Source organism: Bos taurus, chromosome 27 (assembly GCF_002263795.3).
Source record: "Bos taurus isolate L1 Dominette 01449 registration number 42190680 breed Hereford chromosome 27, ARS-UCD2.0, whole genome shotgun sequence".
In the NCBI taxonomy this organism is placed as follows: domain Eukaryota; kingdom Metazoa; phylum Chordata; class Mammalia; order Artiodactyla; family Bovidae; genus Bos; species Bos taurus.
In genome coordinates, this window is record NC_037354.1 from 37,619,324 (window position 1) to 37,645,130 (window position 25,807).

Below are 25,807 nucleotides of genomic sequence, written 5' to 3' on the forward strand. Positions count from 1 at the left end.
GTGTAGCCGTTAAGAGTGGCTGGTTACAGGGTCCAAATAGGAAAAGATGAGAATGTTACCTATATCTGTAGTCCTGTGGGAAAGCAATCATGATATTCATTGAGCTTCTCACACAGACCGCATGTTCTGTGTAACACCTAGATTGAGTTTTTCCCTGAAAATTATGTGAGCAGTGAACACTCTGAACAGGATTTTAACACCCCACTGTCCGGAGGGTGTTCTCTGTCCTCAGGAGCGCAGCTGAGAGCTTGCGTCAAATGCCGTGAACCTCTGGGTTGCTGGCACGCGGGACGCAAGGTGTGAGGCTGGCCAGGGGCTCTGCCGTCTACCTCCCGTCCCGGGATTCGGTGCTTGGCCTGCTTCCTCATGGCCCGAGTGAGGGCGTGAAACCCGATTGTCGTTAGGAGTCAGTGATCCTGTGTGTGTGTGTGCTCTGTAATCCATAAAGCGTGGCAGAAACACGTGCTTTCTGTTCAGAGGATGTTTTTCAGTTTCTAAAGTGAAGAGCAACTGCTCAGAGCGTTGGCTCAGCATCCGTTTATCTCGGCTACCTGACTTCTCAAACTAGGGCAGATACACAGTGGTAGATTTGAAAAAGCAAAGATTAGTAGTAAAAACACACTGATAATAATACTTAACTGAATGTCTCCCTTCTGCCTGGTAACCCAGCAAAAAACACTTTTTGTAGACTGGGAAACTGAGACTCATATAAGTATTATTCGCCCCAGATCTCTTGCTCGTGAGAGGCCAGTGAGGACAAAACCCTGTGTCTCTTCCACATGAGAGCTTGGTGCTCTTTGTGCTCAACTGTGCTGTAAGTTCTGGACCTAGACGCTCGCTTTTCAGGATAAGCTCTCTGATACAGCCCACCTCATCCTCCACTGCTCCTGAGTCTGCGCCCAGCAATCATACGTGCTTGGATTTTTAACTTTTAAGATTTAAATTACTTTTTTCCACTTTTCAAAAAGCGTGCACTAACCTGGTTCTCACGTCATTTTATGTCATCCAGCATTTTACGGTGTTCGCGGGGAAGGGCCTTGACGTGGCAACACCGCTTCTTAACTAACGCTTCCCCTCTCACACCTGACTAACCCCCCCGCCCGCCCCCTCCGCAGGTCCCCGGGGCTGTCGCCCGTTCCCCCCGCCCCTGACCAGGCCCCTGCCCCCGCACCACAGTCTCAGCCTTTCGTTCTGCTCCCAGCCATGCCAGCGGCCCCGTAGCCAGGAAATTCCGTGCCTTGTTCCCAACACTCGTAGAATGTGCCTCGCAACAAACCAATCGAACAAAACCTTGAGCTCAGACTAAAGGAATTTCTTTCTTAACCAGAGAGTGACTCGGTTATGACGTCCATGGTTCCTGCCTCTGACAGCGCCTGTGGTTTATGCATGTAACGTGTTGTGTATGTCTGAGTGCATCGCCACACATTTGCTGGAGACAAGTATCCTTGGGGCAGTACTTCCTTAAAAACATGTTTTGTTTAATTAGAAGCTTCGGCATTAACAACTAGAATGTCACAATTTAATAATGCGGTCGCATTATTTTTTTAAACAAGTTACCTGTCAAGCAGAGGATTATAGTTTGGCATTAAAGATCCAGGAGTCTCTTGCCAAAAGATCACTATAACAATTGCACAGTCGGACTCCCTTTATCTCATATTAGAATGCTGAGACAGTTTTTTTGGTGTTTTTATGGATATAAAGTGAGAGAGGAGCAGATTAAGGCTAAAATTTCCTAATGACTTTAATTTCTGAAACATTTCTTATTAAAATATATTTACCATATTTGTTGAAATCCACCTGGTTTTTTATACTTCATCCTCACTTTTTCATCTATTATTGGATCTGAAAATAAAACGACTTCCAGGCCTTTTTTACAAGGCAAGAAATTTTTTTTTTTTCCAACTGTGTACTACTAACAACTCAGGGATTCTTCTCTTTTTTGGCAGTGGTGAGGACAAGATTGATGACATTGGTGCTTTCACTTTTTAAAGATGTGGGTCATGACTTTAAAGCTCAGGGTTACACAGTATTTTTAAACTATGGTATCAGTCTCTATCTTAAAACCATCTTAATTCTTTGTTCTAAGCAGCTCTCAGATTCCCTAATTTTTTTTTTAATTGTAGAAAATATTAAGGTAAAAATTACGATTATGAGATGGTTGGATAGCATCACTGACTCAATGGACACGCTTCTGAGCAAATTCCAGGGAATAGTGAAGGGACAGGGAAGCCTTGCATGCTGCAGTCCATAGGGTCGCAAAGAGCTGGACACGACTTAGCAACTGAACAACAACAAGAAATTATACAATTCAATACTTTGATGTCACATAAGAATAAAACCTAGACATCAAAGTTTTATAACATGTAACACAGAACAGTGTGAAAGATGTTTAAATTTTAGGAACAATGCAGAGTCCTTTCCTTCTTGGCCTTAGGCTTTACTGTTTCATTGCTTTACAATGCTGAAATCTTCCATTCCTGGGACTTTGAGCAGCAGCCTCAACTCTATGGGGAAGGGGAGAGTCAATTTCAGGAAAGAAACGTGCCGATTGTCAGCTTTCACTTTACCTCCAACACATGTATTTAACCACATACGAGAAATTCCAAGGAAGAATCGAAACACGGGAAGCTTCTTAGCAGAACTGATGAAGTCTTAGCCTTGACTCCCTCGCTTGTCTGTCACTCGAACACTGACACTCCAGGTTGTTCTTGCTTTCAGAGTACATCCAAGCCATCATGGTGATGGAGGAGTCTGTCCAGCATGTCGTCATGACAGCCATCCAGGAGGTATGTGGACCTTCGTGCTTACAGTTGGTGAGGAATTAAAGGAGCAAGCCTGAGTTTGAGTGTCTGAGTTAGAAATTTTAGAGACATTCTCCTACTTAGTTTCCGAGAATCTTTTTTTTTATACTTATGTTCTGGCTTATCTCATTTTTAGTTTAAATGGTAAACATTCCTCTTGCAGGTGTAGATATTCGGCAACTATACTTAGTTTTTTTAAATACACTGATGAATTAGGAATAGTAGACTGACTGATTCTTAAAACCATTTTAAGTAGTATCTGTCTTAACCTGCAGACTGCCTCACACCTAAGTATGGGTCTCTTGTTGGGAAGAAAATCGGTCTTCAACTCCTGCCAGACTCAAATTTCTAGATGAGTATTTATTAGCAACTATAGAAGAGGAAAAATACTTTTTTCCTCTACCCTTCCAAGTTGTCTGCTGGGGCCTCTAAAAAACAACAAAAACATTAACAACAGCAAAGCATACAACCGTATTTAATGTAAGTCTTACACAACACAAGAAGCTTTGTGAAGAAATGAAGGCTGAAGAAGTGTTTCAGCCTGCGTGGGTTTGATGAAGAGTGGAGAGTCTTGTGGGAAAATGTGACAGGGAGGAAAAAGGGCAGCAATGAGTCCTGGTGTCCAGTTCCTCTTGCATCCCTGTGGCCTTGGAGGCGTGGATACGTCTCCCCTCTGACGTTGGGAGTGTACCTCTCCCGAGAGGGGCTTAAGACCTGCTTCCGAGGAAGGTCAGGAAATCTTTCCTGTCCCCATTCTTTCTCAATTCCTTCAGCTTGAAATAGTCAACAGGTCAGGGTGCATATTTTGGGGCAGTATGTTCTTAATTCCATCAGATGTTAAACATAGAACTGTAGTATTGAAAATGAAAGATAGATTAATAACTGGTGGATCTTAGGAGGGGAGAATTTTTTTAATCATAAAAGCAGTGGGAGAAACCTTTAAAGGAACTGCAGAATGTAAGTAAGTAACAGGAAAAAATACAGCAGACAAACATGAGAAATGCTGAATGCAAATTAAGTATCTTCTGTTCGATCCTACCGACTGACTGGATGCAGAGGTCCCTGCTCACCCTCAGATGAGGTCATTTGCTGGAATAACTTGTAGAGCTCAGTGATGATGGCTCCCTACAGTGGAGGTCTGGGGGGTCCTTAACTCGGTCTCTGTTGTCCCCTCCCTGTGGAATCAAGGGGTGTTACCTCTGGCACATTAATGTGTGACGGTACGCGGAGTGCTGCTGCCACCCAGGGAAGTTCACCTGTGCTTTCGTGTCCAGAGTTCTGATGGGGCTTCGTTTTGTAAGTATGAATGATTGGATCGTTGGCCACAAGGTTGAACGAAATTTCCAACCACCTTCCTCCCCAGAAGTCAGGCTGATACCCAGTGGCTCAAAGCCCCAACCCTCCCTCTAATACATGGGGACAGAGGTCAGCCAGAGTGTTCTTTATTACACAGGACCTTACTACAAAGCAAAGCTTTTAACAGAGGATCGGTTTGGCAGTCTAGCACTGATCCGGGGTAGGAGGGTAAGACTCAGGGTTGTGAGTGTTCAGATAACACAGCGACGGTCAGTGAGATGTGAGCCTGGATTGCCCTTCAGTGGTCTCGGGTTGGCTTGTTGGCATCAGGAGCCCAGCTACGTGCCGCTCGTTGTCTGCCGTCCCTAACACGTGATTCCAGCCCTGTGGTCTGCCCTGGTGGCGTGTGCACCAGTCCTCACGTCACATCCTGGCCAGCAGGTGGGCCCGAAGGAAGGTTCTCCACTTCCTTTTAGAAAAAGTCTAGGAATTCTCACGCTTGTTATCCAGCTGTTTCTCGCATTGGCACTCGAGGAAGCTGGAGAATGTGTTCTTTATTCCAGGTGGTCACAGACCCAGCGAGAATGTGAGGGTCCTGTTACTAAGCCAAAACAGGAAGAAATAATAAGGGGGCCGCTAACTGTTCTGCCTTCCTGTGGTTGATCCTGTAATTCCACTGTTAGGAGTTTATCCTGAGGAAGTCCGAAGTACAAAGGTAGACAGCGGTAATAGTAATAGCAAGCGTGTATTCACACTTGCTCTTTGCTGGTACTCAGTAAACACGTCACATCTGTTAATACTAACTCAACATTCACTGCAGCTGCGATTAATGCTGCTGAAGAGTGCGCATAACCATCGTTAGAATGACAGCTTTTATGTTACAGATATTTTACCACAATTTAAAACCTTTTAAAAAGGTTACATCTCATTCTTTGAAGTATGTACTGGCACTGTCCCCATTTTAGAAGAGAGGAGACAAGAGGCCTCGACAGTGTGAGCAACCAGCTCAGGTTCACACCAGAAGCAGCAGCAGAGTTAGAACTCGGATAACGCAGAGCCCACGCTGTGAGGCTGTGCTGTGTCACCTCAGGTCCGTTTATTCAGCCTTACTATCTAGGACTGAAACACAGGAAATAACCTCAGTGCCCAGCAACAGGGGGATGGACAAACGAAGTATGATTCAACCATACGTTGGCGTTTTATGTAAGCGTTAAAGCATATTTTTTGAAAAGTAATGACGTGGGCCAAGTTTATAGCATATTAGGTTTAAAAAGATAGGATACAGAACACGCAAGCAGTATAATCCCATTTTTGTTAAAAAGTAAAAATTAAGATGTGTGAAAACAAACTTTCCACAATGTGAACTGTCTCCACGTGGCTGGATGTTTTCTATTCTGCATTCTCAAATTTTTCTGTAATAAAAGGTATCTTTAATTGGGTTTTTCTTTTTCACTGAAATCTGTAACTGACTGATTTTCATTCTGTGAATCTTATCCCAAGGAATTATGTAGAAATTCAGGCCATGATTGGGCACAACTTTATTAGCCTATTTTATATTAACAAAAATGTGAAAATAGTGTATTTCCATTGTCAAGAAGGTGACATTATAGCACCTCCACTCCATGGTTTATTATGTAGCTGATAAAAATTTGTCACCAAAAGTATCTTCCGACAAAGGGAAGACCTTTAAAATGTCAAGTGAACAAAGCAACGTATGAAAAGGTATGTACAGGTGGATATTCAGGTGATATGTCTGTTCCGTGCATATTCATCTTGTTCACTTAGCAGATGCCCATTGGGTGTTTAGAATGCAGAGGGACAATAGCAGCCTGCCGGTGGATACAACTGTGGAAAAGGTCTCTTGTCACACAGAGCGAGAGTCTAAAGGAAGAGCTGGCCAGACAAGGAGCTCAGACACCTCCAGAGTGTTCAGAGTGAAAATCACCATCATGGGGAAAAGTCAGTCGGTATGGGGACAGTGAGGAGGGCTTACTAGAGGACGTGGCATCTCAGCTGAGCCCTGGGGGAGGAGACGAGCTGCAGTCCTGGGGGTGGCGGGGGCGGGGGGCAGATGGGGACACAGGAGCTGCAAACCTGGCTAAAGATACAGTACCTTTTATTATAGAAAGATAGGAGAATGCAGAAGAGAAAGCCTCCAGCCATCCGGAGACGGTTAACATTCTGGAAAGTTTGCTTTTGTTCAGCAGACGTGGGAGGTGGTGGGGGCTGGAGGTGAGGCAGGAGAGCCCTAAAATCAGTAGGATGTTGAACGAGGTGGAATTTTGGAAACCAGTGAATAGACTTTGAAGGAGAAAATACTGTCAAGTCTGTATCTAAGAAACTCTAGGCAGTGAGAAGGATGGATTGGAGGAAAACACGGCCAGAAAAAGGAGAGCAGGTGCGACCTTAGTAATTGTCCGCTGAGAAGGGTGGGAGCTGACCTGGTTACAGTGTCGGGTCGAGTGCGGGCAGACTGAGTGCTGCAGAGCTTTGGTCCGTAGGCCTGGTGACTGATCAGGCCTTGGAGGAGGGCCTGAGGACTGGACAGACCTATGGGGTTGAAGAAGCATTTTTGTAAGATGATTGTACTGTCTTTATTCAGGTGCTGCTGATCGCGATTTCTTTTTTTCTATTGTGGTACAATACACATAGCTATAAACCTGGCCGTTTTCAAGGTGATTCTGTAGCACGTCTCGATATTTGGCTCCTTTCGCGGCTGCGTGGTCGTCCACGTGTGGGTGGGCCTCACTGTGTTACGCGTTGTCAGTGGACGCGAGTTCCTCCACCTTTGGGGTGTTGAGAGTAGCGCTGCTGTGAATGTGTATATGGGGTCTTTTTTTTTTCTTTTGAACACCTGTTTTTAATTTTTTTGAATATATACCGAGAAACTGAACTGCTGGTGCATGTGATGACCCTGTGTATAACTTTGAGGAAGTGCCAGGGTGCTTCCCACAGGTGCTGGCATCGCTGTCCACTCCCCCCAGCAGTTCCCCGGGACTCTGGTTCCTCTCCCCCATCTTGGGCCTTTGTAACTGCCCCTCATCGGAGTGGATGGGAGGTGCTTTCTCATCCTGGCCTATTTGTATATCCCTCCAGGCTAGTGACGTTGAGCATCTTTTCATGTGTTTTCTGGCTGTGTTATAGTATCTTCTTTGGAGAGATGTGAATGGTAGTCAAATACATAATAGTCCTTCAGTTCTTTAAATGCTAATAGGAGGAAGCCCCAGGAGACAGCAGGAGAGAGGTTGAGATAACACAAGAAAATGGTAGGTGGTCCAGGGTCTGAGAAGCTGGGAAGAGACAGGGTCGAGAGTGTTAAGTGGAGGGATCAGCCTGGGGTTGGAGGAACAACACTGAAGTTTTAACCAGATTGAAGGAGGAACGGTGGGCATGAATGCTGTCCGTTCTACAGGAAACTGAGGAATTTCTTACCTGAAGGCAAAGTCTGGTCATGAAGAGTAGGGAGAGTTGGCGAGGTTTGAGAAGCAGGAACGGTTTGGAATAATCTCTAATGGAGTAAAGAGGCTGATGATGGAGAAACAGCTATACTTCGGAAACAGGCAACTTTGAAGGCCTAGCTGACCCTGGAAACCGTACGTCATGTTTTGTGGTTTATAAAATACCTTGACTCTCTCAGTACTTAGCGGTCAGGGTTTACAGCCAGAAGAGAAAGGTGGTTGGGTTGGTTTTGGATTGAGATTTTCCCTGGGAGAAGGTACTAACGTAAGAGAATTGATTATATTAGAACCAAATAATAGGCCACGAAGCCTAGGCCGGAAGGTGAAGGTAACTGATTAAACAGATGCTGAACTGTATCAGCCGACGTCCGGAGTGAGGCAGTTGTCAAAGAGAAGACGACAAAAGAGTAAACTCCGGGCCGGGACAACAGTGACGTTCACCGGAGAGTCTGAGCAGAGTGAGGCGGGACGTGACCGTAAGGGTGACGGGCCGAGTGAAAACCAGAGGGGAGTACGGAAGCGCAGGGCCCGGGAGGGAGGGCAGGCAGACCCCCTGTCTGTGAGTGACCTGGAGAAGGCGGTGTTGGCGTGGGGTGCCAGGCGTGCTGCTGCGCTCGGGTGGGGACTAACTTGCAACAGTGGGGACGGGAAGAAGACCTCAGGAAAACGCCTCACTCCCATGCCCACCCCCTCCGCCGCTGCCCTGAATCAGATCCGGCACCGCCCTTATCCCTGAGCTGTCTTTCTTTCTTGAGCTGCGTGCGGCCCGTGGCACAGGGGGCTTCTTACATAGTTCAGAATCACAGAAGTGGTTATTTCCGGATGGTAGAATAATGCATTTATTTTTGTATTTTTTTTCTGAATTTCATCTTCTCTGTGTTGGGTTGTTTTTTTCCCCCAATTGGAAGAAAACTGTTTTGAACATCTTTTTATTAATATTGTTACCATGAAAGCATAAAAAAATTGAAGCCAGTTTTCTTTTATACTTCCTGAGATTTTTTTTCCTAATTATGCTAAGGGACTTTGACTCTTCTCATGACAGGATTAGAGAGCAGTGGTTCTCAAACTTCAGTGTGTGTCCTGGGCCCTAACCCCAGAGTCTCTGATTCAGTAAATCTGAGCCGGGGACCCAAGAATGTGCATTTCTGGCAAGTTCTTAGGATGCTGGTGGTGTTGGTGTGGGGCCCTCACTTGGAGAACCACTGATACAGAGAAGAAGGTGCAGCTGAGCGGAGCAGCTCTGTAAAGAGTGGGATAAAGGCTGAAGTGACAAGATCTCTCAGTAAGATGTCCCCACCTTTCTAATCGTCCCTCTCTTTTGTCCTTTTTACAGAATATAAGATGGGAAACAGGAGAAAATGGGGACATGTTTTGTGTGCCCCCAACATTTGTCACAGTCAGAATTTTACCCTTTCTCCCCACACTCTCACACACCGCCTGGATCTTCTCTGAGCAGCACAAGGGTGGGAGAGGCTGAGAGGTAGATTTGTGTTTGCACGCGTGTCATCTCTGAGCATCAGCAGTTCATTTGGGCTGACACTGATCTGAGCCACATTTATTCTTCAGAAATAGTTACCTAGCAATGCTATTTTTTTGGTACTGAGAAGTCAGTGTTTTAAAATATTTAGCCACATTTCAACGTAAAGTCTTGTCTTTTTTTCGTGGTGAGGCTAGCTAACACTTGATTCTCATGACGGGCCCTGCCCTGAAGTTGCACACGTATGATTTTAGGTGAAGGCTAATCCTGCTGCAAAACAAAGCTTCGATGCATAAGAAAATGTTCCTTTTACACTTGTGTTTTTCATTGTAATTTTTACAATTCTCTGGCAGCCAGGCGTTCACGTTTGTTGTTGTAAGTGTATTATGTCAAATGTCATTTCTGTCTCCTGGTTGTAATCATTTAAATCTTGATTTCAGCTGATGAGTAAAGAGTCCCCTGTGTCTGCTGGGAATGATGCCTATGTTGACCTTGATCGCCAGGTACCTGGTTTTGCATTGTTTCTATTTGTGCAGAGGTTGAAGGGTAAACTTTGGATGTTAATGAAAATGATGTTTCAGCTCATGAAATATATTGGTGTAATTCTTTATTTTTTACCTAAAATGCAAGAATTACAGTCACTTTTTTTTAAAGCCACTTTACTAATGGATGGTAAACATTTGTAATAAAATTTGTAATTTGTAACTAACATAATTTATTAAATAAATTAGCTTCTTTAATTTACTATATTTTGTGTTTTCTAGTCATGGTTTTTCTTTTTCTGTTAGTGATAGCTTTCTGTATGCCACGTTTAAGAAAACAGATGCAGTCCTGGAACATGGCATGCATTAGTCCTACGATTTATTTAGAACACAAAAGATATTTTGCCTTTTATTTCATGTTACTCTTCAATGACAAAAGTTTCTTTTTCCTTTCATCTTTCTGAAGATGTGAACAATCTGTCAGGAGATACTTAAATGCACTAAGGAGCTACTATATTTTTCTAAGGAACTCTGCAATATATTCTTACAGTTTTTAACAGAAAAGTTGATTTGTAATTTTAATTACTGCTTTTTAATGAAAGGTTGTTGCATTGTCAGTCGCTGTATTCTGCTCTGGGACCTCCGTTCCACAGCATGAATAGAAACCTTCGTGTTGTCTCCTCTCATTTCTTCCCCGTGGTTTCTAAATGTTTTGCAGGAAAATCTTTGGGTATGCTATAATTTTAGCCCAAATTGTTATTTGTCTTTTCCTTACTCTGTGGCATCTGAGTTTAAGCTTGTTACCTTGAATGCACTTTTTGTTTTTGTATCCATTACACAGAGATTTGATCACATGAAATGAAAAGCCAATATAATTTTATTTTCATCAATTTTTTTCTTCTAAAAAGTCAATTAACTTTAATGTTTTCATACATTGCTAACTTAGAGTTTATCATAATAATAGGACTGTTTGGTTTGTGCTGAGAATCAGGGTAATAAAAACCTTTCATTCTGAAACTGATAAAATTAACACAGAGGTTTAATATGATTGAACATTTGTGTTGAAATACACTAGCTATTTATTTTAACAGCTGAACCCCTGTTCTAGCTTGTATAGATTTTACCAAAGTAAAATTTCTCAGTTATTACAGAATCAAAACATTACCAAGAACCAGGTAGCCCAGATAAGAAAAGATGTACAAGAGAACAAAATTCAAAGTTCAGAAAAGACAAAGCTTAGGACTAAAAGATATTCACAGTTAGAAGTGGCTACTTAACAACAGAAATTTGGTCTAAATTATTTCCAAACAATGCGAAGTTTATTTATAAATTTCCAGATTTGTTCATTGAACATTTATCACGCATCAAAAAAAAAAAAAAAGAAATGTCTTGTTTTGACTCATGCAAAAGGGTTCTTGATTTCTGCTGTCCGCAGAAAGAGAAGGGAGTTCTCTGCTCTACATGTGTGGTTATTAGCTGTTGCCGTGTCATATTCCAGTGCTGACTGTAGCTCTTTGTCTCTGCCCAGCTGAAGAAAACTTCAGAAGAACTAAACGAAGCTTTGTCGGCCAAGGAAGAAATTGCTCAAAGGTGCCACGAGTTGGATCTGCAGGTAAGAGGGCTGTTCCCAGACCACCTGTCTGAAATGCACTCTGTGGGTCCCACCGCACACAGTGGGTCCCTCTTGCAGTTCAGTTTGACTATAACACAGCCTAATTAGAGAAGAAAAATCCTGGGAAAAGAGTGCAGACCTAGCAAAGATCAGAGTTTTCCTTCCTTCTCACAACTCCAGTAAATTCACGATAAATGAATGAAAATGGGATAAGCCCACAGAAAGAAAGAGGAGGGAGACCAGCACTCAGGAGACAGGGGGAGATTTTTAAAAGTCCTGACTTTTGTAGTGTTTGCCAGTCTCCACGGTATACACACTCCCAGTGACCAGTACCAGTTGCTAATGGTTTAACAGTCGGCTCACCTGTCTCCTGAGTATTTAACAAGCAGCTCGGTTACAGCCAGCAATAGCGCACCACACTCGTTATCCACTTCTGAAGGCCAAAGACAGTTGGGAAAAGTGCTGAATGGCCTAAGAGGAGTAATGCAGTGACCAGGAACTCTTATAAGAGGGGATGGGGACTTCTCTGGTGTTCCAATAGGTAAGAATCTGCCTGCCAACCCAGGGGATGTGGGTTCAATCCCTGGCCCCGGAAATGCTGCAGGGCAGCTAAGCCTGTGCCCCGCAACTTCTGAGTCCGCACTGTAGGGCCTGAGGGCCGTAGTTACTGAGCCTGGGCGCCTGCAGCCCATGTTCTGCAATAAGAGAAGCCACCAAATAAGACGGCCGGGCACCCCAGCTGGAGAGTGGCACCCACTTGCTGCAACTAGTATGCCCAAGCGCAACGACAGAGACCCAGTGCCACCAAAAACAAAGATAAATAGTTTTAAAAATAACAATAAAGAGGGATGGGCTGCTGTAGCCAAACCCCAGAGAATGGCACGGAGCCCCCCACCCCCACCCCCACATGGTAGAAGGCTGCAGCGAGGTACAACGGGGTCTCCTGGAGGAGAGCGCCCCCAACGCGTGTCACCCGCTGCAGACACCCTGACCTGAAGCCAGCTTGCTACCAGAGGGTGCTCTTCTAAAGAGTTAAGCGAACAGAAGTATGGGACGATAGACTCAGTGTTAGTACCGCAGGGTTAGGCTCTTTGCATTTTGACCTTTCTGGGTTCTCGAGTTTACAGAGAGCATGTGAAGAAAAATGCGTAGCAAAAAAGAGCAGGGTCAAGGTGAACAGGAAACTAGCCCTAGAGGAAGTAGAGAAATTGGGGTAGTAGAAAAGTTTTCTCTTTGATTATTTAATGCCCCTGTGAAACTGGCAAAGATGCTGCATCTCTAAAGTAAGGACAAGATGCTGTTTTCAAAAGAAAAAAGTCAGAGATCAAGAAACACATGAAATATTAGTCGCTCAGTCGTGTCTGATGCTTTATGACCCCGTGGACTGTAGTCCGCCAGGTCTTCTTACCATGGGATTCTCCAGGCAAGAATACTGGAGTGGGTGCCATTTAGTATTCCAGGGGATCTTCCTGACCCAGGGATTAGACCCAGGTTTCCTGCACTACAGGCAGATTCTTTCCTGTTTGAGCCACCAGGGAAGCCCCTCAGACTGAGAGGAACACTTAAGTAAATTAAAAATAGAATTGTCAAAATAAAAATCCAGTAGAATAGTTAAAAATGAAGTTGAAGAAATCTTTCATTGATAAAAAGAGAATAAGAAATAAAATGTATTTGTCTTGGATTTACAGCAAAACCAGAGGGGAGGAGAGAGTGGACGAGGTCCAGATGGTACACGATTGGCCGCATATTGATACTTACTAAGCTGGGTAGTGGTACTCAGATCTGATGTTTTCTGCCAGAAGCAATTTTCTTTGAAGGCATTAATAGTTGGTCGTTGCTTCGGATGCAGGTAGAATTGTGATGAGAGCAGACTTGTTCGGTTGTATAGTAAATAATACCTAGTCATAATGTAAGTGCCCCTGGAGAAGGGCATGGCAGCCCACTCCAGGATTCTTGCCTGGGAAATCCCATGGACAGAGGAGCCTGGTGGGCTACAGTCCATGGGGTCACACAGAGCTGGACACGACTGAGCGACTGAGCATGCACACATGTGAGTGCTGTTAGTTGCTTTTCAGATTTTAAAATGTAGCTATGCATAAATTATTCACGATAATAAGATTGGTTGTTTTCACCAGCAGAATATAAGTATTATCCTTGGTAGTATAACATTCAGTCGTGCGCTGGGATTGGCCCTCTGTCTCATGAGTGACGTGGTGGCACAGGCCAGCTCATTGCTCGGTGTGTTGTCTGTGTTGCTTTTGTGCTGCAGAGTCGGGGCTGAGGACCCACGGCGAGACCCGTGGCCCTGAAGGGCTGAGCTGTTCACAGCTTGTCCTCTGGCCTGCAGAATTCCATGAACCGTATATAGTCCACGGGGTCACAAAGAGTCAGACACGACTGAGCGACTTTCACTTTCATGAACTGATTGACGATGTATGGCAGAAACCAACACAACATTGTAAAGCAGTTATCCTCCAGTTAAAATGAATACATAAATTAAAAGAAATTAGGAACAAAGAAATGAGTTTTTAAGATTTAAAGCCTTAAATATTTATTTAAAAAAGAATACAAGAGCAGAAATAGACGCACGGTATAGAATTGAGCTGTTGGTCTATTCTGAGAAAACACTCATGCGGTTATGGAAATCTGACAAGATAGACAGCTGGCATTTCAGACGCATTCGTTTATTCAACAGACATTGAGCACCCACTCCAGACCTTCCCCTGCCCTGTGGCTGCTGTGGATACAGTGAAGTTGAGGGGAACACAGAACTGGATGAACATCCTTGCCCCCAGGTGCTTAGTGCGCACGGAGAAGACAGACAATAAACAGGATAAGAATACAGTCTGTCGTGTGCCGATAAGAGTTCTAGAGAGAGGGAGACTCGGGGGAGCAGGGTGGGAGGAATTTGTTCTGATGGGTTGTCAGCAAAGCCTGCCAGCGGAGGCAGCGAGTTTGTAAGAGATCCTAACAACGCGGAGGAGCTGGCCTCCCAGTCTTCCCCGGAGGAGCGTCCAGATCAGCGCACCGGAGTGGAGCTGGAGAGAGGAACCGTCCACAGAGGCCAGACAGGCCTTGGGAAAGGCTCAATAAAGGGGAAGCCATTGCAGGCTTGCGAGCAGAGTCATCCTGTGATCCGAGTTTTATTTTCGTGGGTTTTGATGGCTCCTCGGTGGAGACTAGACCGAGGGGGAGGGCCAACTCATGGAGACTGATTCAGACGCCTTTGGAACAATCAGGTGAAAATTTAGGTTGGCTTAAATCAGAATTGAGGGGTGGTAAGAAGTGGCGGAAATCTGTTCGAAGGCAGAGCCACTGATGTTTGCTGAAAGAGTGGATGTAGATGTGAGGATGAGCTGTGACGGATCCTGACTGAGCAAGTGGAAGGACAGAGTTAGCACTGCTGAGATGGGGAGACGGCGGGCAGGCTGGCTGGGGTGCAGGTGAGAGTCCCACCTGCACAGGTTAAAGTCAGACGCTTCGTGGACAGGATCCCAGTTTGGGATCCCAGGCTGGAAATAGAAACATTCGCGCTCTCAGTGAATAAGTGGTGTTTACAGCCCAGCTACTGAAAGACATCCGTGTAATTTAGGAGGGAAAAGCCATGGGTGCCCCAAGGCAGGGCCATGGAGAGGACCAGGAGAGGGAGGTGTTCTGGGAGCCGCAGGAAGCAGAGCTCCGCTGGTCCTGGGGGTGGTGGGGCAGGAGCCCTGCTGGAACAGGTTCAAGAGGAAATAGGGGTGGAGATGGAGAATTGGAAGTGGAGGTGGCTTCTGCTTTTCCAGGTTCTTGAGATGTAGTTGGCCTAAGGTAAACTGCCCACTTTTGAAGTGTACAATTCTGATGCCTCTTGGCATCACCACAGTCAGGGTAACGGGGTTCTCTGTCGTCTTCTTCCAGTCCCGGCGCTGCTTCCTGTCTCTGTGGATTCGCTTTTATCTTCTAGAATCACATGTAAAAGGAGTCACACACACTGTACTCTCTTTCTGCCTGGCTTCTTTTTTTTTTTTTGAGATTCATTCATATTGTTGGTATCAATAGTTAATTCTTTTGTTGTCAAATAGTTTTCCATTGAATGGATGTGCTGTTATTTAGCTATTCACCTGTTGATAAATATTTGTTTTTCTGTGTTTGTGTTAGTCACTCAATCCTGTCTGACTCTTTGCGACCCCATGGACTGTAGCTCGCCAGGCTCCTCTGTCCATGGGATTTTCCAGACAAGAAAACTGAAGGGGTGGCCATTCCCTTCTCCAGGGGATCTTTCTGACCCAGGCACTGAACCTGGGTCTCCTGCATTGCAGGCAGATTCTTCACCACCTGAGCCACCAGGGAAGCTGTTACAAACGAAGCTGCTATAAACATTCTGCATCTCCTTGTGGACATATGTCTTGTTTCTCTGTGGTAAATAAATACCTAAGAGTAAACTGTCTGCGTCATGCGGTGGTTCCATGATTAATTTTTTAGGAAAATGCAAACCAGGTATTCACAGCGTTCAGAACAGTACACATTCTCACCGGTGTGTCAAATCCCACTTGTGTGCATCTTCGCCAGCGTTTGGTACAGCCAGTCTCTAATGTTCGGCTTCCTAGTGGGAGTGAGTGTATGGATATAACATTATGGTCTCAACTTGCTTTTCCTTGGCGAGTAATCGTGAGTGTCTCTTTTGTGTACTTAGTTGCCGTTGGGTGTGTATCTGCTTTCTCACCCAGTCTTGCCCTACTCTTTGCGGCCACATGTACGTAGCACAGCAGGTCTTCTGTCCATGGAATTTTCCCCGGAGGAATGCTGGAGTGGGTTGCAATTTCCTACTCCAGGGGATCTTCCTGACCCAGGGATCGAACCTGCATCTCTTGCATCTCCTTCATTGGCAGGTGGATTCTTTACCACTGAGCCACCTGTGAAGCCTTTTACATGTCTTCTTTGGTGAATTGTCTTTTCAAATAGGAAATTTTAAAAATGAATTATTGCTTGCTTTTACATACTGGTCTGTCTGTACAATATTCCTAAATAATATAAATGTTTTAAGTGGACATTACTTGTACTTCTTTAAAAACAGGCTTTAATTCATAATGGCTTCCCTGGCGGCTCAGATGGTAAAGAATCTGCCTGCAGTGTAGGTCGGGAAGATCCTCTGGAGTAGGGAATGGCCACCCCCTTCAGTATTCTTGCCTAGAGAATTCCATGAACAGAGGATCCTGGTAGGCTACAGTCTGCGGAGTCACAAAGAGTTGGAGACAACTGAGCAACTAACACACACACACACAATTCATAATGGTGATTTACAAGTGATTAATGCAGATTCCAGCGTAATTGGAGAAAACAACCCCTGTCTTTCTACATTCTAACAGGTCGCAGCACTGCAGGAGGAGAAAAGCAGTCTGTTGGTCGAGAATCAGGTATTAATGGAAAGACTTAATCAATCAGATTCTATAGAAGATCCTAACAGTCCAGCAGGAAGGAGGCATCTGCAGCTCCAGACTCAGTTAGAGCAGCTCCAGGAAGAAACATTCAGGTAAAGGACCCCTCACTCAGCTCTAATCCTTTAAAATCTGGTAATGTCTTTGGCAGTTAAGAATATAGTGTTAGGGCTTCCGGGTAGCTGCAGACCAAGGTGGCTCTGTGATTAGCCACTTCCCAAAAGTCTTCCCACACACTGTGAAATGAACACACGTCTAGGAAAGTTCTCGCCCTCAACCTGACTTGCAGACAGAACGCCCCAGTTGAACCGTGACTGTAGATGAAGGGAAGGAGCAGATCCCACCCCCACCCCACCAGGTGCTTGGAGACAACTAAAGTCAGACTGAGAAAAACATCAGGAAGAACTAGCAAAGGGGCCTGAGGGTGAGTAGGAATGGTCACTGGAGAGATTAAGTTCACTCAAAATTGGAAATCAAATTTAAAACAAAAAAAGGAAATTAGATCACAAACTGCAGGGATAGGATTTCAAATTAAGTGTATCTTCTTAAAGGGCCAGATGCCCCCCCCCAAAAAAAATTTTTTTTAACCAGGCATGGAATTTAAAGACTGTGCCTTCCAGCGCACAGTTTAAGGGCATAAGAGAAAGGCCAGGGGTGACGTTTATAGAGACAGATGTAGTTAAAGGGCAAGCCGATGTAAGGGAGTCGTCCTCTAACACATCTTCTCGAGGAGGAAAGGGCCACAAAGGAAGAGGGCCCACAGGCAGTCGGGTGGTAAAAGGAAAATCTGGTGTCCTGCAAGACAGAACAGAGCGCAAAGTCTAAGGACCTGGCAGGATGATAAAAATACTGTGTTAACGATTTTCTAGAAAATGTATCATGACCCATTTATTACCTAGCCGTAGATTTTCAGTGTTAAAAGTGTGGGTGAAATTAAGTATCGTTACTTATCCACTAACTTGATACGGTTACGTATCTACCAGTCTTTATTTTTCTCCAGTGCTGTGATGTTTTGTTTTGTTTTGTTTGCCTTGACCAGAAAAAAGTGCAGTTTCTTAGTCTTCCCCGAAACCTAAGGCAAATAGTCCATTGCTTCTGGTCTGCAGCCGCAGTTCAGACTGTGATCTGAGGACCCTTTCGGAGAGTCTTCAGGCCCTCTCTTCCAGCTGCATATCTGTTAGACTGGATTTCCTTCATGAACCTCGGCCAAAAAACCCTCACATCAGACGCATGTAGAAACAGGAGAACCCAGCTGTCTTCGAGTAAACCAGTGATTTGAATCACAGAATGTAAAAAACATTGCCACTCTTCTCACCATTTTTAGAAAGTAGTTGTGTTTCATAAACAATATATTGTATTAACATAATGGGTTTATTACTATTATTTTCAAATGGCTAACATCTCATTTATCAGTATTCTTTAAACAAATCTGAAAAGAAGAGTAGCAAACTCAATCCAGTGCTATAGTAAAAATAAGCTTTATCCCAGAAATATTATTAAATCTGTTATAATAACTATTAATTCTATTACAGTAGATAAATGTATTATGCCTCCTCCATAAGTTAAAGGAAAAGGAAGAATAAACAATAAGCTTGGTACATGAAATTATCAGTAAAGTTAAGAATATAAGATGAAGATGAGTATTAATCTATTAATATTATTTGACTTTTTTCTTGACACTCTAAAAATCCTGGCTTTGCCCCTTGCTAGCTGTATAACCTTCGGCATACCTCCATTTCTCTAAGATGGTCTAATAGTTTTGTCTACCCTCTAGAATTTTTGTGAGCATTAAATGAATTAATATATGTAAAGTACTTTAAGAATATTGCCTGGCACATAGAAGCTATATAAGATTTAGCTGTTGTTACTTTTCTAGAAAATGAAAGAAGAAAAAGAAATGAGATTAAAATACTGGAAAGACAAAAAATAAATGATCATTATTTATAGATAATGTGTGTCCACCCAGAAAATAGAAGAGAACCAACTGAGAAGTCCTTAGAACCAATAAACATTTAAGAGAGAGAGGGTTATGTTCACCTTTGCTTATGTCCCAGGTCTTTCTAGCAGTAACTAGTACCACCGGGAAAATTCTGCTCATAAGTATATAAATGAAGAAGAAGAAAAAATTGTAATGCTTACCCTAATGGAAACAGCTTGGTACCCGTGCAACAAAATACAGACACCAGTGACACAAATGATCCATAAACCAGTCCAAGTATATATAAATATTTATAATATGATAAAAGTGGCATTTTCTAATCCAATAGGGAAAGGTTATTTGTTAAATAGTTTGGGAATGATTGGTAGGTGTTTTGATAGGAAAAGTTAGATTCCTGCTCTGTATCATATACCCAAATGGTTTCCAGAGAAATTGAAAACTTTAATGTTAAAAAAATGAAACCCTATAAATACTAACAGAAAATAACGAATTAGAAGAAAAAAATTCTAATTGTGCATTAGAAGCAAAAACTATGAAGGGTGAGATTCATTAGTTGAATTGGATAAAAACTAGGAGTCTTATGCTTTAAATACATAAACAAAATTAAAATAACCAGTGATAAATATTTGTGACGTGAGAGAGAATCCTGTAAATCCAAAGGAAAGGTGTATGTGTTAAGCAAAACAGATTCGTACATGGAATTCCCCAGCAGCCCAGTGGTTAGGACTCTGCGCTTTTATGGCAGAGGGGCTGAGTTCAGTCCCACAAGCCGTGAGGTACGGCCAAAAAAGCAGCAATAGATTAAAATAAATTAGGAACCATATTATCCATATTTGAGAGGTGAAAAGATCTATGAAAAGAAGTCAGGCTGGAAGTTACACTCCATAAATGTTAACAGTAGGTACCTGTCTAGAGTAATGCATGATTTTTATCTTCTTTGTTTTTCTGCATTTTTTAAAATTTCTAAAGGGAGTATTTTCATTTCCTAATTAAAAATAAAACTTAATAGCTGATATATTTTGAAAAATGGCACTTGGTGTCTACCTTTCTGAGTAGAGGATGGCAGTTGTTGTCTTTCTTCAAGTCTTAGAACGGCAGAATCTGTTTCCAGGATAGTTAAAACTTGGAAATACGGCATATGGTCACAAAAGTGGGAGACAAGTTCAAGAAGAACCTATTGTCATTGTTTTTAACTTACTTTTGCTGTTCTAAGAAGAATTATTAGACAGTAGAGCTTTCTGGGTCTGTTTCGTTTCGATGACAGGCTTGAAGCAGCCAAAGATGACTATCGAATACGCTGTGAAGAGCTGGAGAAGGAGATCTCTGAACTTCGGCAGCAGAACGATGAGCTGACCACTCTGGCAGACGATGCTCAGTCTCTGAAGGATGAAATAGATGTTCTTAGGTAACCCATCCCCCCATCCCTGTGGGATCTCAGACCTGCCAGGCCCCCGGGGTTCACCTCCATGGAACCATTTCTCATCTTGTAAAGCGGGAATAGTACACACGCCCACTCAGGCTGACACGTGGAACTGAGTGAGCCTATGTTTCTAGGCACTCGGAACAGTATCTGGCAGTAAGTGCTGCATATAAATGTTGGTTAAGTAGGAGTTAATCTCTGACCAGCACTTCATGCTTGCGTAGCTGTGAGCTTCTCTCTGCTGCTCCTGGGTTGTCATTCTGTGTCGTCCGGCTGATCCGTTGTCCACTTGCTCAGATCCTGTCTCCCCTACGAGGCTCATTTCCTTGCTGGACTCAGCTGCGCTCTCACCGGGCCCCTTGCTCCCTGCTGCTTCGGTTCTCCACCGTTCTGCCTGTTTAACCTGTCCTCCGTCGGATCATTCCAACCATCTGTATCTTACCCTTTGGCTCTTTAAATGCTGAGAACGAATAGAGAAAATCACATAGTGATGTCATTTTTGTCCTCTTGCAGACTGATGATCCTCGCCCTCCTCTGGGCTCCCCCCATGTGCCCCCCGTTCTGCTGCCCATCCGTGGACGGCTCTGTCCCCACCTAGCTTGTTGCTGCTCTGAGTTTTCCTGACTCTTCTCACCTCTCCGTCCGCCCCCCCACTCCTGAGCTGCAGTCTCGGTGCATGACGTTGCCCCCTGCACCGAGGGACGGGGTCATGACCCGTGGACCCGCTGCGTGCTGTCTCCTGCATCCCCACCGTGTTTGGCCTCTGCTGCCTGCGTGCAGACTGGTGCCCCGTCCACTGCTGACTCCTGGTGCTCTGGTCTGAACCCTTCTTGGCTCTGCAGGGACCGGTGCCACATCAGTTATCACTTCTCTTCCCATTTGAATCTCCGGCCACCCCCCCCCCCCCCGCCCTGCCCCCGCCAAGCATCTATTTGTATGTTTCGGTTCCTCTCTTCTTAGAAACAGTGAGAGAAGTATTACTCTCTGCTTCTCTCCAGAACAGATTTAGATTACACGGGGTCAGATTTACATTCTCTCCTTAACCCACTAGAGTTTGCCACCGCCCCCCCCCCCCCCCAACTGCTCCTCTGAAACAGCTGTTCCTCTGGTCACTAATAACATCCAGTTGCCAAATTATTTGGACACTGTACAGTATATTTTGCTTTTGTGCTGCATGGAGCTCTGTGAGTACCTGCTCCTGCGTGCATTCCTTAAATTTTATGTAATGTTCTTCATTACAAATTTTGCTGTCACTTTGGTCATACTTTTGAACCTGCCCAAAAAACTAAGCTGGACTCGACCTTTGGTCTCGTCATTTCATTAGAATGTGTTACTTCCTGGCGATCTTCTTGGTTTATCCCTGTCTACAGCAGCTTTCAACTGTGGGTGTGTTTGTGATTCCTGGTTTCCCATCTCGTTCTAGACATTCTTCTGATAAAGTTTCTAAACTAGAAGGCCAAGTAGAATCATATAAGAAGAAGCTAGAAGATCTAGGTGATTTGAGGCGGCAAGTTAAGCTCTTAGAAGAAAAGAATACTATGTATATGCAGAACACAGTCAGTCTAGAGGAGGAGCTGCGAAAAGCCAACGCGGCTCGGAGTCAACTCGAGACGTATAAGAGACAGGTAAGAAGGTTGGCCTGGTTTCTTGACGTTGTTTGCAGCTGAATTCCCCAGAGTCACACTGGCTCATCAGAGTCCACTGACTTGTTTCCACGGTGTTTGGTTTTTCACCTCTGAAACTTGGTTCTTATCCAGAGGTTATCGATTGGTCCCTACAGCAGATACTTCTGTTACGTCTTAATGTACTGCACTGAGTCTTGGCTGCTGTGCTCAGACTGCCTCTGGTTGCAGCGGTCGGGGAATCCTCTTTATTGAGATGCTCAGGTGTATCCTTGCAGCGGCCTCTCTTGCTGCAGAGCCTGGGCTCTAGGAGCACGGGCTTCAGTAACTGTGGCACCTGGGCTCAGTGGTTGTGGCGCACGGGCTTAGTTGCCCTGCAGCATATGGGAGCTTCCCAGACCAAGACTTGAACCCACGTGCCCTGCATTGGCAGGCAGATTCTTAAACATTGGACCACCAGGGAAGGCCTGTATGCTGATTTTACAATCTTGTCCAGTTCCCGTATTACTACTTCTGGGAGGGGGGACCATTTTTGAGGTCTTTATTAAATTTGTTTTTATATTGCTTCTATTTTATGCTTTGACTTTTGGGCCATAAGGCATGTGGGATCTTAGCCCCCTGACCAGGGATGGCACCTGAGTCCCCTGCGCTGGAAGGCAGGGTCTTAATCCCTGGACCAGCATGGAAGTCCCCCATATGACTTCTAACGACGTCTATTAGTTTTCTTGTCAGAAGTCATATTTTACACAAATAAAAATCTTTTTATTTGTTTCTTTTTACAGCATATCCTTTTTTTCCTTCTTAGTCAGCATGCCTGACCTTTACTATAGTCTTGAACAGAAGCAATAATAATAGACAACCATTTCTTGTTGTTGATTTTTTATGCAGTACTTTAAATGTTTTACCAGTATATTATAAGGATTGCTTTTGGTTTCGGTAGCCACCTTTTCTTAAGAGTAACAAAATTTCGTTGTATTCCTAATTTCATGAGTGTTTTTCATAAGCGGATGTTGAATTTAATCAGCTATACCTTTGAGAGATGCCTGTGCTGCTTCTCCTTCCTGTTAATCTGATGAACTGTATCGATAGATCCCTGTGCTTGACCATCCTTGCCTTCCTGAGATAAGCTCAGTTCAGTCGTAGCAGGTTTATTTGTTGTTTCACGTTGTTAGATTCACTTGGTTTATTTTACTTGGAATATTTTACCTCTACAATTAGTTTACTCAGTTTTCTATCTCGTGCTTTCCTTGTCTTCTGATTTTGGCATCAAAGTTATATTCACTTAATGTAACAGAGACGTTTTACTAGAACAGCCCTGTACACCATGTATGGCTGGTGGGGTTTTTTGGTGAATACATTTTTCCACATTTCATTATGAAAATTTTCAGCATACAACTAAGTTGAAAGGATTACTGAAAGTTAAATGTAGTCCAAAGAAGCTATGAATGTGATTAAAGGGTATTAAATTAAAATAAGAAATGATTTTATCAGAGTTCCAGAGAGAAGAACAGAATTATAGAGGGACATTATTTGAAGGAAAGAATGGCTGAGCGTTTTTCAGAATCAATGAAAGACATCAGATTTAGTATTAACCGTGAATTACAAACTGAATAAATAAAAAAGAATTCTACACCTATAATTATTATGGTGAAATTGTGCTATAGAATATAGAAATATTATACTCATTCTCTCTGTTTCTGATCTTGTTGTTCAGTCACTAAGTTGTCTCCAATTCTGCGACCCCATGAACTAGTTTCTGATCTGGAGCTTAATGTTATTTTATTTTTCGTTGTAATACTTCTCTTTCTGCAACTTCTCTTTTGGTGGCTATTCACATCTACGTGATCATATTTAGTGGTATTTTATTCCTTTTATAATTGAGGTTTCTTTCTTTTCTTTAAGTATAACTCCAGTTTAACTTGCTTGGAGGGCTTATTCTTCTATTTTGCTTTTGTTCGTACTGTTAATGTTTTTCTGCTGTTGTTCTTAGTGGTTTATTTCTTTAACACTTTTGTGATTTGGGGTTTTGCTCTCATCTTTAGCTTTGAGAGTACTGGGGACCTGGTTGAGGCTGTGTTCTTCCAGGCAATACGTGTGTTTCGTATGCCAAATTTACCACTGTGTTACCAACCAGGGTGACTTAAATTAATTGCTTGGTTTAGGGTTTGCCAGACAAGACATATGGCAAAAATTCTAACACAAATCCATCTATCCACATGCTATGGTTACACATTTTCAAGTTACACTTTATAAAACCCAGAACACTCACTTTAAGGCAGGCAAGTTTCCTTACTGACTTTGCCAGCTGATGGATTTTTTCCCTAACCTACCTATTTACTGACTCACTACCTTTCAGAATCCAAGATGGTTTAACAGCCACCACCTGCCTCCCAATATGTTAAAGGCCTGGGCCCCTGGCACTTCCGGTGGCATCTCACAGTGCCCGTAGCTTCCTCACAAACCTCCACTCTAGTTTTAGCCCCTGATGACCTCCCAGGCTATGGTCTTTCCTGTGGTCATGTATGGATGTGAGAGTTGGACTATGAAGAAGGCTGAGAGCCGAAGAATTGATGCTTTTGAGCTGTAGTGTTGGAGAAGACTCTTGAGAGTCCCTTGGACTGCAAGGAGATCCAACCAGTCCATTCTGAAGGAGATCAGCCCTGGGATTTCTTTGGAAGGAATGATGCTAAAGCTGAAACTCCAGTACTTTGGCCACCTCATGCAAAGAGTTGACTCACTGGAAAAGACTGATGCTGAGAGGGATTGGGGGCAGGAGGAGAAGGAGACGACAGAGGATGAGATGGCTGGATGGCATCACCGACTCGATGGACATGAGTTTGAGTGAACTCCGGGAGATGGTGATGGACAGGGAGGCCTGGCATGCTGCGATTCATGGGGTCGCAAAGAGTCGGACACGACTGAGCGACTGAACTGAACTGAACTGACCTCCCAGGCTTTCTTACAAGCTTATCAATGCCATCGGACATTATTCCCCCTTAGCATTTCTTTTGCTTCATGCTGAAAGGACTTCCAGACTGCCCAGTTACCTGTGTTACAGGAAACAAAAGTCCTGTAGGTTTTTCTAGGTTTGAGCATTTGTTCTTCCAGATGGTCTGGTTTTAGAACCCACAGTATCCAGGCAGATTTCTGTACCTAGGTTCTCTCCACTGAGTCAGGCTTCTGTAACTTATCTATTTTTTTTAGTATCTGTGGGGAAGATAATCTTCATAGATCTGTAGAAGAAATTTGATAATTTCTAATGTGTCAAATTATAAAAATTAATGATACCTTTCTATACCAGGTAGTAGAACTGCAAAATAGATTATCTGAAGAATCGAAGAAAGCCGATAAATTAGATTTTGAATATAAGCGGCTAAAAGAAAAAGTTGACAGTCTTCAAAAAGAAAAGGATGTGAGTATGTATATTGGCATTTTGGTTTTGATCAGTGTCAAAATTAAGAAAATGATATTTAATTCTTATTTTGGGTACGTTAATTTCTTGTTCTGTTTATAAATTTAAAGTTTAGAGATCCTATTGATTTTTCAAATTATTTTTAATTGGCAGCTAATTGCTTTACAGTATTGTGTCAGTTTCTGCCATCTGTCAACATGAATCAGCCATAGGTACATGCATGTCCCCTCCCTCTTGAACCACTCTCCCGCCTCCCACCCTTCTGAGTTGTCAGAGAGCATCGGATTCGACCTCCCTGCACCTGTTGATTTTTAAATTAAGGAAGATTCATATTTGTGTTTCAGAAATAGATCTAAAATAAAAGATTGAGAGACTGTTCATTCTAATTTATTTTCTGTATATTTAACTTTTGTACCACTGATGCTTCTTTCCCATCATCTTACTTGTGATTTGCTATAAATTTATGTAGCTTTTCTGTTTTCTATATGTTTACTACAGAGGACACAATTCTTTTTGTTGTTCAGCATATTTTGAAGCTTCTAAAAGTATTTTTACTTTGTCATAATTCATGAACTGTCTTTGTTGTGTGATTTTTATGTTTCATGAAAAGAATTTTATTTACGTAATAAGATACTCATTGTTAAGAATGGAGTAGTTTTGTTTCTTACGGTTCACTAGATAAAATATTGAATTTTATTTCCGTAATAAGATACTCATTGTTAAGAATGGAGTGGTTTTGTTTCTTACGGTTAACTAGATAAAATACTGAATTTTATTTACGTAATAAGATACTCATTGTTGAGAATGGATAGTTTTGTTTCTTACGGTTCACTAGATAAAATACTGCCTTGCCCATGGACTGTATTCAGTG

General features: G+C 43.2%; 1 protein-coding gene across 3 annotated transcripts in view; it reads left to right on the forward strand.

The window, feature by feature from the left end:
- Window positions 1-25,807, forward strand: part of HOOK3 (hook microtubule tethering protein 3) — an 88,650-nt gene that overhangs the window by 28,303 nt on the left and 34,540 nt on the right. For all 3 annotated transcript variants that reach the window (XM_059882240.1, XM_059882239.1, NM_001192600.1), the window contains 7 exons: window positions 2,719-2,786; window positions 9,473-9,535; window positions 11,043-11,126; window positions 16,475-16,638; window positions 19,747-19,887; window positions 21,326-21,527; window positions 24,826-24,936. In XM_059882240.1, the coding sequence (XP_059738223.1) occupies window positions 2,719-2,786; window positions 9,473-9,535; window positions 11,043-11,126; window positions 16,475-16,638; window positions 19,747-19,887; window positions 21,326-21,527; window positions 24,826-24,936 (833 nt within the window). The remainder of the gene's footprint in view (window positions 1-2,718; window positions 2,787-9,472; window positions 9,536-11,042; window positions 11,127-16,474; window positions 16,639-19,746; window positions 19,888-21,325; window positions 21,528-24,825; window positions 24,937-25,807) is intronic.